At 40.2% G+C, this 14,302-nt stretch overlaps 1 protein-coding gene across 7 annotated transcripts in view; it reads right to left on the bottom strand.

The window, feature by feature from the left end:
* The window catches only part of LOC122827403 (sodium-driven chloride bicarbonate exchanger-like), a 61,004-nt gene that overhangs the window by 14,337 nt on the left and 32,365 nt on the right, over positions 1–14,302 (bottom strand). For 6 of the 7 annotated variants that reach the window (XR_006370057.1, XR_006370058.1, XM_044110304.1 and 3 more), the window contains 14 exons: positions 11,490–11,633; positions 11,087–11,225; positions 10,831–10,991; positions 9,787–9,975; positions 7,248–7,336; positions 6,810–6,967; positions 6,630–6,717; positions 4,336–4,482; positions 3,890–3,990; positions 2,219–2,393; positions 1,488–1,621; positions 1,110–1,355; positions 758–863; positions 438–599 (listed from right to left, as the gene is read on the bottom strand). Coding sequence is in view for 5 of the 7 variants with exons in the window: in XM_044110304.1 (XP_043966239.1) it covers positions 438–599; positions 758–863; positions 1,110–1,355; positions 1,488–1,621; positions 2,219–2,393; positions 3,890–3,990; positions 4,336–4,482; positions 6,630–6,717; positions 6,810–6,967; positions 7,248–7,336; positions 9,787–9,975; positions 10,831–10,991; positions 11,087–11,225; positions 11,490–11,633 (2,039 nt within the window). In the remaining 2 variants the exon portion in view is untranslated. Of the gene's footprint in view, positions 1–437; positions 603–757; positions 864–1,109; positions 1,356–1,487; positions 1,622–2,218; positions 2,394–3,889; positions 3,991–4,335; positions 4,483–6,629; positions 6,718–6,809; positions 6,968–7,247; positions 7,337–9,786; positions 9,976–10,830; positions 10,992–11,086; positions 11,226–11,489; positions 11,634–14,302 lie in introns of those variants that run through there. The other variant, XM_044110305.1, reaches the window with a different exon arrangement.

Raw genomic sequence — 14,302 nt, 5'->3', positions numbered from 1 at the left:
CTGGCCATCAGATGCTGTTCTTTAGCGGGAATAAGACCTCGGACTTAACTGCGGGTGTTTTCACGCCATATAGTCCGGATGTGAATTGCAATATTAATTACATTTTCAGCTGATGAGGCTCACAATCACATTGCACTCTTTCAACGACCCAAACTAATTGAAAAATGTGTTCCCCTCCACGCCTGTGGTGGCGCTGTACCACAATCTACTGAAGGAAACAAAACAAAACCTCAGAAGAAGACCAGTGTAACTTCCTTTTTCTCAAAACGTAAACAAAACCGGAGTGGTACGAGATTTTAGTGGTTGTAGGATTTCTTAGTTGATATACAATACTAGCTTAGGCATCGCAAATAAATCCAACATGCTATCTAAGCCACAGAGACTAAAACTCAACTCAAAAATAACAAAACATATAAAATGAGTGTCAGTTTGAGTACCTTGGTGGGGAAGTAGCGGCTGAACTTGAATTCCTTCAGGAAGGCCGACATGAAGACTGTGGTGAAGAAGAGCACCACGCACCAGAAGAGGACGTCTGGGATGTACGGGCCATGGTGGCCACAGGCGGGCCCCTGAAACTCCCCATGTAACATCTCACACTCCTACTGGCCCCGGTGTGAATGGAGATGATGATGGATGTGGTGATAATCAAAGGGCAAAGAGACGAGGAAGACGGTCATTGAGGAAAACAATTTACATGGATGTGAAAAAGTATTTGGCTCAGTGGAGGCATTCCTGTTCAAATACATGGGTTCTTTACCTTGACCTCCAGTGAGGTCCAGTTGACCTGGGACACTGTGATGTTCCTCTCATCCCAAAGTCGCAGGGTCTCATTACTCGGGTCCCTTGGCTCAACACAGCTACACCTGTTTGAGATAAAATAATCAATACGCTTTAAAATCTCTGTTTACTAGTAACGCATCAACCATAAACTGTCTCCCTTACCACTGAACCAAAACATAGCTGCGGTACTTTAGCATGTTTTGGCCAAAAATGCTGAGCTAAGTACACTCTGCAGATTACATTTGAAATCTCTTTGTAAAGATTTAGAACTGAAGATTACTGGGATCATGTGCTTTCTGCCTTGCAACCTACAGGACAGAGACACTTGCCAGTACTGGGTGAGCTTCTGCAGGTCGTTGTGTTTGTTGACCGGATAGTGCACCCCTAGGTGAAGCAGCTTCTCCAGGGCCTCGTAGATGAAGATGATGCAGATTAGTGCGGCGAAAGCCTCTTCGGTGAAGCGGGTGATGTAACAGACAAGCGAGCTGGCATCTGTGGCCACCAGCAGCAGGCAGAAGAAGGCCGTCCACAGCCCAATGCAGGTCCTCAGGGAGAGGTAGGAGAGGCCATATTCCCTGAGGTACACACACAAGAATAAAACACAAGAACTGCCAGAAACTAACATACAGTATTTTACCAAATGAAGTAAAGGAAGAAAGAAAGAAACAAGGTCAGACAGAAACAAAGAAGAAGAAAAGGAAGCCTACTTGCAAAACTTGAAAAGGATCTTCTCAAAGACAAGAACCGGCCCAGTGCTGCCCAGGATGGTGAGGGGCTGACCGGCAAACAGAGAGTAGGCTATCCCAGTCATTGACGCCCCAAACAGAGACTCGATGGCACTCTGGAAGAACCGGAACCAGAGTTCTGATTAACTTGGTGACACCGAACCTTGGAGGTTTGAAGGGCTTATTATTTTTCCATACATAGCATAAGACAGCTAAAACATTTTTGAATATTGTGAAAAAGTTTCATATTTTTGTTCCTCATTTCAGAAGCGAAACTCATTAAATAGAGTGAAATATTTAAAGCCTTTATTTCTTGTCATTTTGATGATTATGACTACCAGTCAATAAAGTCCGTCATCAACTGAAAAGTTGATTATTACATGAGATCAATAAAAAGAATATTCCTGCTGACACCTTTTCCTAGCAAATATTTTCCTTCCACTCATCTTTCTGAATTGCTATGACTTTGTCGCCGTATTGTCATTTTCTACATACTATTTTCACCTTCTAAACTGAGTAAAAATGTTATTTATTTTCACAAATTATACAAAAACACGAAGGTATTGAATCACTAATTTGTCAGTGAAAAGGGTTATATTTTGTAAAATATAAATAAACAAATGATGTCTGCTCATGGTAGCTGCAGACACTGTAGATTGTAAATCTTTGATTGGTGCATCTCTAATTTATAGTCTTTGAAACTGGAAACTGACCACGCGGCCCTCTGTGGCCTCGCCCAGGAGTCCTCCGAAGGTGATAACAGGTGACATGCAGGCGCAGTACAGGAAGAGGAAGGAGGCCAGACACTGGAGGCTGATGGCGTCTGTGTAGTCTGAAAGGTAGTGAGGGGCTTTTCGCTTGATGTCCAAGATCATCCCACCAAATATCCTGCAATGACACAACCATGTTAAAGGGGTAGCATTATTCATTTTCCATGCACATAGAACCATTTAAATTGGTACATATATCAAATATCACTTAAAGGCAATTTGACTTTGTAATTTGATGCCTCGGAATCGGGCCTCTGTCTCTTTAAAAACTCCTGCTCTTTCTGAAACTCCACCTTCAGGAAGTCATCACAAAATGGCTCTTCTATTAACCCTTTAACTATGTTTTTACCAGCGTTGTACTGAGAAGTAGCTCCTATAATGAGTTAGGCTGATGTGCAGGTCCACCAGGTGTTTGCTAATTGCTACTGGCTAGTCTGAAGGAGCTGAGTGGGGGAGTCTCTAGACTGAAACAGACATATGATGAATCAGTGCATTTCTTGTCCTCTTTGTATGAAAATATGGGGTTTTGTTTTAGATTTCAGACTCTTGTAAATCCTCACATGCTTTTTCTGAAACAATTATTAAACAGTATTAAAATCAGCAGCAATCGGGACAATATTGATCCTAATTATGTATGCTTCAAAGGTGCCAAAAAATAGGTTTTTTTTCCCCCATTTATAGAAATTTGTAAATGTATAGTACATCTACAATCCCTACTTTAGGAAAAAGCATGTACGAATAGCCTATCCATCCCTTTTATAGAGTTGAATCAACAACACACCAACAAAAATCCATTATCTTGTCCTGCTATAGATCATCACAACATACCATTACTACAAACTGTCTTGATCAATGAGTTCTTGCTCTATCAAGTGAGCAGTAGCGGCTGGTAAACATGTTAGAACACGCCAGGTGGTCACAGCCAAACACTAGCTCTTTCATTTTCAGTTGATTCACCAAATTAAACATCGGTAAACAAAACTGGAGTTACAAAGTGACCCCATGCTGGGTTTGCCTCCGACAACTGTGCAGTCAGTTTTTCTGAGTAACTTTGGGAGTTGAGGATTAATGGCACTAGAACTACTAGAGGAAGATCTATGTTTATTTGTTTAATGTTCAATTTGGACAGGATGATAAATTTTAGTTGCCCATATTCAAAGAATTTATTGATTTTTTTTTTCTACATGATTTACCCCTTTACTATTCTGGGTTGAAAACTGAAGAGGCCTTTTATTTTGAAGGATGTCTGGATAGTTTCAAATGATGAGTGTGGCTCTAATGCAAAGACAACTGAAAACAAAAACAATGTGACTTCATCTGAAGAAGAATGTTACAACTCTGAAATCTGTCAACATCTAAAAGGAATATTTTTCCTTTATGGTCTAATAAACGCACCCAATATGCAATGAAGTGATACTAAAACAACAGACCTCTGTTTTGAGCAGTGAAGAATGACATTCCCCCAATAGAATCGTCTGCACACTAGACAAGCTAAATTAACAGTTTGGGAGCAGTGAAGCAGCTAATAGGCGACAGGAAGACAGGCACAGAGAATAGCTTTAAGAAGTGACAGAGTGTAAACTGTAAATCATTTTGTTGGTCTCCAGCGCTCACCTCCCCGTGCGCTGGAGCTCAGGGCCACCATGTCCTCCGTGCTCCTCAGACTCTCCAAGATCCGTCACTCCGTTGGGAACTGGGGGGATCTTTCGCTTTTCCTGTGCAGTAAACATCACTGTCAATCAAAGCCTGGGTATATGCCAGCTTTAAAGTGCAGCCTAATTTGTCCTATGAAAGACACCAACAGGCACAGCAGGGCATTTCAACTGGACATATAAAGGCACAGTTCAAAAACTATGCTCAATAGGTGTTTAACATCTATTTCAATGCAGATTTTTGCTGATAACAAATAAGTAGAAGATAGAAAAATGATGTTTCTGACGGGCTAAAAAGAGCAGACAATTGGGAGATGTTCAAAGTAGCTGCCAAAAGGTCCAAATTTGGCCATTCTATCAATTTCATCCTGAAAGTAGAATGCAAAATCCCTACATTTTTGAATTTACCTGAGAGGGAACATTCTTCGGCGGCTCTATTCTGATGGAGGGGTCCCACTCGCCGGGGGGCAACACAGTCACTTGATCCAAAAACTCGTCGATGCCTGCCACCAGGTCACTCCTGTCTTTGGCCTTATAGGCGACATCATGGAAAATCTGTATTTTTGACATTAAATATATATTTTCATTAATGTGAAAATGCAATTCCATATAACCTGATCAAAACTAAATCCAAGGGTCCTTTATGTCTCCACACAAGATTACATGGAAATCCAGTGAAGTGTTACTACTTGAAATATTTATACCGAAATTGAGTTAACATGCTAGCATTAGCCACAATGCTACTCATGAAATCACTACCAGCTTTATTAAAAGTTGCAGATTTATCTCATCAGGTTAAACATACAAATATACATACCCCAGTTGAAATTCCAAACTTTTAAGCTTTATAATTTATAATAGACATCATGATGGCTCATTTCATGACCTTCATTGTATTTATGTCCCATAAAGTTTAACTGAACTAATATGTTGTTGGACAATATTGTTATTTTTGTTCTTTTCTCTCTACTAAAGGTTCAACCATCATCTGTTAGTGGAAGCAATTACAACAGCAAATAGGCCACGCAAAATCCTAAAGTGGGGTCACGGGATCCTGAGGAATCGAGAGCGTAGAGGTCACCAACTTTCTGCAGTTAAGAGCTTCAGACCATCCAAATTTTATTTGCACATTAACAGTACATAGAAAGCTTCATGTAATGGGTTTCCATGGAAGGCCGCCCGCATCACCAAGTAACGCAAAGCACTGGATGCAGTGGTGTAGAGCACGCCGCTCTACAGGACAGGATCGGAGTGGAGGGCCAAATCACGCATCTCCATTTGGCAAACGGATGAAGGCATCAGGGTTTGGCAGTTGCCAGGGGAACGACACTTATCTGGCTGTGTTGTGTCAAGAGTAAAGCTTGATGCAGAGGGGATTATGGTGTGGGACTGTTCTCCAGGATTTGGACTGGGCTTCTTAGTTCCAGCGAAATAATCCTTAATGCTCCAGCATACCAAGACAATTTGGATGATTTGGCGACAACAGTTTGGGGACAAACCCTTCCTGTAAGACGACTGTCCACCAGAGAACAAAGCCATCCGCATGAAGGCATGAATAAATGAGTGTGGTGTCAAAGAACTTGACTGGACTCCACAGGGTCCTGCCACATCCCTCTGGGACACCTTTAGGATGAATCACAGCAGACGATGCAGTGTGTGATCTCTAAAACTCCACATCTCTGATGAATTGTCAAAAGAAAGTAAATCGGTGAACAGAGATTTCTTAAAGTACAGTTTATGATCTCTGAAACCATTATGCCATTTGTTTTCCCCAATATTGCAAAAGTTTTTTTCTCATCATATTCTCATGATTAACATTGTTATTATCTCATATAAAAATCTGGATTTATTGCTACACCCCAACTACTAACCCATCAGGATTTTTATAGGCCACGGAAAATGTCAGACTCCGTTCAATTCAAATTATACCACCACTTTAATTATTCATCATATGAGGATGTACAGAACACAGAAAGCTATTGTCCACACAAAAAAAAGCTAATCACTATATTCTATAGACGAGTAAAGTATTTTTATTTTTATTATGCATTAACTGTCAACAGAAAAAAAGCCATTTGGCACAGAAGAGGAGTAGCTACAATGAAGCATTAGGGCCAGAGTAAGATTTTTTTTTTTATTATGGGAATAAAGTCATAATATTAATAGTGAACAAACTGTTTTAATGAGAGCAAAACTTCTAGTGAATTATTGAGATTTTTATTTCGACATGTTGGCGCAAACATTTCAAAGCCCTTCTACTGATAATAACTGGATGATGATATTAAAAGATGAAGTATTTCATAATTTGTAAAACTGATACCAAGGCATAACTTCACAAGATGCTCAACATTCTTTATTTTATCTTTTTGTGGAGGGATTTTTATAAAATTATTACTTTATCCTCATTCTAATTTATTACGACTTTATTCTGGTAATATGTTATTCTCATATTATTGCGACTTTATTCTCACAACATAACTTTATTCAGGCAGAATTCTGACTTTCTACTCATATTTTTACAACTTTGTCGTATTATGACTTTATTCTTAAAATGAAAAAAATATATAAACTATAAAATATAGATTATAAGCTGCTGTTTGGGTCTTGACTACATAACTGCTACAAAACGCTGAATTGGGAATAATAAAACATAAATACTTTTATTCTATAAAGATTTCAGTTTGTATTTGGTGTTGCCTCACCTCATCAGTCATCAGGGTAGCAATAGATCGCCCAATTTCGTGATACTGAGGACCTTTACCCAGAGGCCCCAGGAGGATGAACAAGAACCTGAGCAACAAAAGCAACATCAGATCTGATCTGAAAAACAAAATCTAAAAGAGAAACCAAGGTGCAGGACTTTCAGTCGACGCCTGGATCACCTGGTGGTGATGGGAACTTCGGTAAGGCCGTTGAGCAGCACAGCAGGAGACAAGCGGACAAAGGCCACCACAGGGCGGTCCAGGAACTCCAGCTCCCCAACCAGCACATTGGACGCCTCCGCTCCAGGAGGGATCTTCTTCATAAAATGGAGGTCAATCTGTAACAGTAAGACGCAAACGGGATCACTTCTGGACTGAAAGCTGGATAAATGATCAAAATAGGCATTCTGTACACAAACACAGAATTACATTATAATCTGAACGGCGTGGCTAAAGAAAACACAGTTTGACCCCAGTCAGTTTACCTTTGTGAGAAGATGCTGGTGACCATTTCACACATGTAACCCCAGACTGGATAAACACACAGCGCTTGTTATGTGTTCAGCTCTCACCGGCCAAAGACAAACAAGAGGAGCAGTGGTTGTTCTGGCTGCTCACCTTACTGAAGTCCACAGCGCTGTTTTCTCGGCTGACGTCCTGTTTGGCCTCGTTGTTGGACGGCTGGGACTGCGGTGAGACCGTTTGGCCTATCGGAGAGCAGGAAAATAATATCGGCTTTCACAAGAACAGAGACGACGCTGGGAAACGGCACGCTACGGTTACAAACTCTGGAAGGTGGATACACTTTGCCCTCGCTGTTGTTGGATCTTTATTGGTGAAAACTAGTCAGTCAATCAAATTTTATTTGTACAGCAAATTTCAGCAGCAAGTCATTTCAAAGTGCTTTTCATCATAACAAACACAAAAACACAAAGTCATGCAACATAGACTCAACAATCAAAACATGACATTAAGTCAAGTGCCATCAGTAAATTCGTAATTGAATACGTTTCGAATACAATCCTAAACAGGTGGGTTTTTAGTTGAGATTTAAAGGCACTCTGTGTTCCAGCTGTTTTACAGTTTTCTGGAAGTTTGTTCCAAATTTGTGGTGCATAGAAGCTGAATGCTGCTTCTCCTCGTTTGGGGACCTGAGAGGTCTGGAAGGTTGATACAACAACACCAGATCTGTAATGTTTTATGGTGCTGAAATGTTCAGTGATTCATAAACTAGCAACAGTATTTTAAAGTCTATTCTTTGAGATACAGGTAGCCAGTGGAGGGACTTTAGAACCTGTGTTATGTGCTCTATCTTCCTGGTTTTAGTGAAACGAGAGCAGCTGTTTGATTGATTTGTTGGACAGACCTGTGAAGATGCTGTTACAATAATCAATGCGACTGAAAATAAACGCATGGATGAGTTTCTCTAGATCTGGCTGAGACATTAGTCCTCTAATCCTGGAAATGTTCTTCAGGTGATAGAAGGCCAACTTTGTAACTGTCTTTATGTGGCTCTGAATTTTCAGGTCAGAGTCCATCACTACTCCCAGGTTTCGGGCCTGATCGCTGGATTTTAGTTGTAATAACTGAAGCTGTGCATTGACTCTAGATCGTTCCTCTTTAGGTCCAAAAATAATGACTTCAGTTTTGTTTCTGTTCAGTTTTCGTTCGGCCCTTGGTTTGAATTAGGACCGCTGTATTTTGTATTTCTGTTTTTTGTAAATTTTCTTGTAGTGGTCCAGACAGGTAATGTCCTGTTTTGCAGTGCCGGGGGACCAGACACATTTGGGAGGAAGACGGGTGTAAAGATAATATCTGGACCCCGGCCTCAGACCTCAGAAACACAGAGTGATCGATCCTCTGGGAAGCCAGAGGCAGGTGGCTTAAATGAAGTGAGGTCTGCTATGTTAGGACTAAGGAGAGACCTGCCGAGGCAAACATGTTGATTAATTCCATGTGTAAATTTGAGAAACTCTGGTCCAGAAGATATTTTTTCATAGGTGTCTTGTGAATGCAGTGAATGAGTGGAGGAGCAGAGAGGGAGGGGGAAGGAGGAGCGGAACCAGTCACTCCGTCTCCAGTCGATGTTGTATCAGCTTGTTTTGGAACAATTTGCTCCTGATACGCGGAGAGCTCCATCCTAGTCAGACATCCTTGAGTCTGTAGTTCTGAAGCGATGATCAGATTGTTGTCCTTGTTGATAAGATGAAAAAGGTTTGTAGTGAGTAGCTTTATCCCATGTTTATTAAGATTGTGTCCGCCTCTTCCATAAAGGTGAAATCGCTGCCAGTAGATCCAGAGGTTATCGATGAAGGTCACTGAGCTGGCAGAGCAGGTTTTAATCAGCCATTTATTTATCATGTCCAGCCTGGAGTGTTTAACTAGTGAGAAAGCCCAATATTTATATGTTCTATTGTTAAACTATGTGATAAATACCGATTTGAAACTTGTAGTAGATTTTGAGTCTTTTATGAAATCAAACTAAACTTCTAGCACTTTAGTGTGGATATCAGTGGCCTAAGAAACGTTGTAGACTTAAAACATGCTGCATGATCACATGGTGGATTTTGCACATCAGTGTTGTCGCCATACTGTGAGTGGCAGTTTTGTCAAACAAATAACCCCTGCAATAAGATGCCCAACAGGCCTGAATCTAGCTACAAGGTGGGTCACGCTCGTTTTCATTTTGGGCCAAATAAACTTTATGGATCTTCTCAAGGGATTGTTGTGCCAGAACATACTGATAAATCCCATTAACAAACTGCTATAACATTAATAAACAGCTTCCTCTGCAGCTGATAAATCATATAGAACATCTTTTCACATGCAGGATGTCACAGATTTTAATTTAGAAATTTTAACAGCACAACAAGACTTTTTGTGACTCGCCACATCGATCTCGTAATACAACTTGACATTAAGAAAGACTGAGGCAACAGTGTAGCAAAAGTAAGAAGTACTGCCACCTGCAGGTGGGAATCACTTAAACCCAATGTTTGCGACCATTTTTGAGGAAAATTTGCAATAAACTCACAATTGGCATATGTGGCGTAAAGCGTGACAACTACAAAGGAAATAAGAAAAACAGGCATTTGACAGCTTCGTGTCTGTGTGTGTGTGTGTGGGGGGGGGATGTAGGCGTGGTTGTGTGTTTTACCGTTCTTGTCCATGGAATGAGGCTCGGACTGCTTCTTTCCAATGTCAGCGAAGGAGCGTACGATGGGGATGCGGTTGGCCAGCTTCTTGTGATTTTGGTGATGGTGCTGCTTGAGCAGAGCCTCGCGGATCCTCTTCCGGGCATCCGGACCCAGAGAGCCGGACCCCTCATGCTGATCCAAAACCATATCTGACAAATAAAAGCACACATTACACGCGAAAAATAAAGAAATTTTGGACAGTTATAAATCTGCTTCTGCCTCTGCATGACAGCCAGCGACGCTAAGCTGCTCATGCCCAAAAAATAGCAAACAAAGGGACAAAAAAAAAAACTGACCCACTGTGGGTGATTTAATTGTGCAGCAGCACAGATAAATATTCTCTCCCCACACTGACCTCAAAAACACACCAGGAGCTCCATGATGTCTCCTGCTTTGATTTTATTTAGGTCATTCTGGCTGAAAAGTGAGATCATGCTTGTATCAACAGAATTAATGCATTGGGGTGGGGGCGGGAGGAGCAACAACAGTGAAACCCTACTGACATGTAGCTGCAGCAAAGACGCTATTGTTTGTATTTAGTTGGTATTTTATGTGAAAGACAAATGCAATGAAATACTAACTGTATAGGCTTTACAAATAAAAGTATTTGTGTTTTATGATTCTAAATTTTCTGTTGAGCCCCACGTTTCTCCATTTTTGCCACAAAACACTAAAATCTCTGTTTGATTTGATCAAGTCTGTGAACATCAGTGTTTAAGTGTTGCAACATAGTCTCGATTGAATTTAGATTCGGAGTTTGACTAGATCATTCTAACACATGGATATGCTTTCATCTTAGACATTGTATTTTTAGCTTAGTGCTGAGGGATCATAAGCTGTATAAAATTGTGCAAATTGGAATTATGGAAATAATTTTGCTTAATGGAAACACCAATTTTGACAAAACTCAAGTTTTTGGCTAAACATTTGTGGTTGCGACGTGATAAAATGTGAAAGAGTTCAAGAGCGATGAGGAATGAGACAAAACCGCCTGTAGTGTTCACCTGCAATCTCCTCCAGTGAGTTGGCCCTCATGTCCAGCATCACGATGCCATTCATGATGCAGCTCCGCAGCTCAAACAGGCTGTGCAGAGACAGGGTGGCCACGTAGGGCTTACTCCACCGTTCGCCGCCGTCTTCAACATCCTCTTCAAATTTCAGCCACCTGGAAACAAGTTCAAAGAGTTGAATAATGCTTGGAAAAAAAATTCTCTTTCCACCAATTTTCAGGCAGACAGAAAGCGGATAAGAGAAGTTCACCTAGCCGTCTCTTTCCATTCGGCGTCCTCTCCCTCCCTGAGGCAGATTTCGTCCATCTCAGTGAACAGGGCGTGTGGGATGTGCTCTTCGTCGCCATCCTCTGTGCCCAGAAGGAACTGCACCCTCTGAGCTGGGGTGTCTATGAAGCAGAAATTGATGGGGGGGGGGGGTGAAAGTGAAAGACAAACAAAACAAGAGTATTTCCTTGGAGGATGGACATTTTGGCACCACAATCAAGAGCTATAGCTTAAAGAAGCACAGCATACTGATAGAAAGTTGCTACAAGGACAGAATAAGTTATTTGAACATAAAGATTATAAAGATTTCCATTTAAATAGCTTTGAGTTCCCAGCTCTGCCAAATCGTTTTCTGAAGTTCATCTCTACACATCACCATCACTCACTATATGAGGGGGATTCCCGACCGTCTTCCCCTGTGGAGTCCCTCTCCTTGGACCTCTTCCTGTGTCTGTGTCCATGGTGACGGTGTCGACGGTGTGACCTCCGACCCAAGGGGACATGGACTCCAATGTAGAGAGTGCGGTGACCTGAAACCAAGATGGCCCAAGTCAGAAATTATAACATTTTGACATAGATCCATAACTTCTTTTTTCCCCTTTAACTTTTGATCGACGCTGATAACAAACATTAGTGTTCGTTATCCTAATGCTAATGCTAGGCTAGCTAATTTTAACCATAACATTCCCCTTAAACGTAAATACAATAAAGCACAATAAAGAGGAACTAGAAATATTACCCTAGAAGAAACAGTGATTACTAAATGTTGAAATAATTTAAATTATTACTTTTTAGAAAAAAATTGTAAAGAAAATACTAGAAAATATTTTATTTGACAGAAATTCCAAACAATCTTTACAATATCAACAAATCCTACACTGATTTTCCATGTTGTTAAAACTATATAGCCTCTCTTGGTAGCATGTAGCAGAAACATTGGTGCACTCTGTAGTTAAGCTTCAAAATAAAAGTCAGTTTTTCAAAATGAAAGTAGGATATCAATTATTTTTTTGATTGGACGAAGAGGTCAGAGGTCATTCCTGGACTGAAAATTGTCCAAATATTCTGCACATTATTTTGGCCTTTTCTTTTCTGCAGATTGTGGCAGCCACGATTTGTAACTGGAGCAATTATGTCATGCTGCTCAACCATATTCGACGTGTGAAATTGCTGTCAATCTGTTGCAATTTCAACTGACAGTGAATAACTTCTCAGGAAAAGCGTGTGAATTTTCGGCAGCCAAACAGAATTTGGCTTCACTGGGAAAAACCCCCCAAAGTCAATTTGTACAAGAATAAGTGAGGGTCCAAAATTCCCATGAGTCAACTGAACTGTTGGATATACTATACCTCGTGGCACTTTACCCTTAATGTACTTTATTATGACCGTGATGATACATTTTGTCCCAGAAATTATTGTGATAAATGATAATATTGTTGCTCTGTCAGTAATATAATGATAATAGTAGAATTATGCATGTTTGCCCTCGCAAAGACTAATAAAACTTATTTTTTTAAAGAACACTTGAGCTGGAAGATATCTTAAATATTTAAAGCAAAACACGACAACCAAAAATAATAAATAAAACAGACATAAAGAAATACACACAACCGAAACCATCAATAAAACAGATTAGGAATCATCTGAAGGGAAATTATCAAGATCATTTTCATCTATCATACGAATAATTGACTGATTGCTTATTGCGACAGGCTTATACTTTACTATACAATAAACAAGTCTTCTACAGTATATTATTTATTACTTTAAATGTTTTATCTTTCACACTGTTGTACTCTGAAACCCTGAAGTTGTTTGTGTCTATTCCCAAGACTTGACACTGAACGCGCATCCAGTACTCTGACACAAATAAAAAAATCCACTTAAGACAGAAAGGAAGACATGCAAAGAAAGAAAAACAGGCTCTGAATAATGCAGTAATGTTTTTCCGTAGATGCCATGTCATCTAGCAAGCAGCCATGAAGCCTCAATTAAAGGAACGAACGGCTGCCTTCAGGCCTGCTGTGCTGGTAATGAAAGCCTCCTGTCTCCTTTCAGGAGAATGAAATTGATTTTGAAGATTACCACTGTAATTGGAGTCATTTTCATTTTGGTATAATACAGATAATGAAAGTTGTACTTTGAAAGGACATGGCACAGTGTGAGGATTACAGCCTCGTTCTCATGTCTATGTGGAAGCCCATCCACAGGGTCAGCGTGAAGAGAATCAGAGCTGACTCTCTCTTCTTTTATTGCGGTCGAGCTACGGGGGCCACCATTTGTTTTTTCCTGATGGCCCTCGGCTGTCGGGACAAAAAATAAGGGCACTAAACATGACTTTCTCCACTATATTTTGAGATAGTTTTAGACGTCATTTTAAAAACATGCACCATTTTAGTTCCACTTTTCAGTTTCCTGCATATAATCCCTATTAAATGCAGTGAATGTCTAGAGATCCACTTTTTTTTTAACTTCTGATACCAATATCGATATCTGATGTTTGGTACCGGCCGATATCGATCTGATACCAGATCACGGAGCTGAATTGACTAAAAACATTTATTTTATTTTTTTACACAGACAAATGTACTGAATTGCACATTTTTTTAGATAACTTTGCACCACTATAATACACCAAGCTTGATCAAGCCTGAAAAAAACAACACAACTTCAATTTGTTCAGTCAGTGCAGTTAGCAATATAACAGCCAACGGAAAATAAATAATAAAGAAACTGAAACTGATAACAATAGGTTGACTACTTTGGTCAAACATGTAAAAGTAAACTGCAATGTAATCTTTGAAATGGTTCAGAAAGTGCAATATCCGATCTAGAACCGATAAAGATATTAATGTCTGATCGGTGCAGCTCTAGTTGAACTGTAATAAAATGCAGAAAAGCCAAATGCACTGTGTGAGCTTGATAGCAGCAACTGATGACGGTTAGCTAGTTAAGATATTTGATCACCATCTGAGTCTAATAATTTCCAGCAAAACAGCAAGAGTGGTTTAGTTTGCGTTAAATAAGTGATGAGACGGTAACACTTTATTACTGAGTGAAAGCACCGCAAGCAGAGGGTTAGAGTTTATCTGACCCAGATTTTGCAAGCCGCCCCACCTTCTTGTTTTATTCCTGGCTCTGAATGCAAAAGGGTTTCCTTTTGAGTTTTAAACAAGAATAAATTATGAAAACGTGCAGC

Source organism: Gambusia affinis, linkage group LG24 (genome assembly GCF_019740435.1).
Source record: "Gambusia affinis linkage group LG24, SWU_Gaff_1.0, whole genome shotgun sequence".
NCBI classification, from domain to species: Eukaryota; Metazoa; Chordata; class Actinopteri; order Cyprinodontiformes; family Poeciliidae; genus Gambusia; species Gambusia affinis.
The sequence above is the reverse complement of the archived record's forward strand: the minus strand, read 5'-3'. Positions and strand labels throughout refer to the sequence as shown.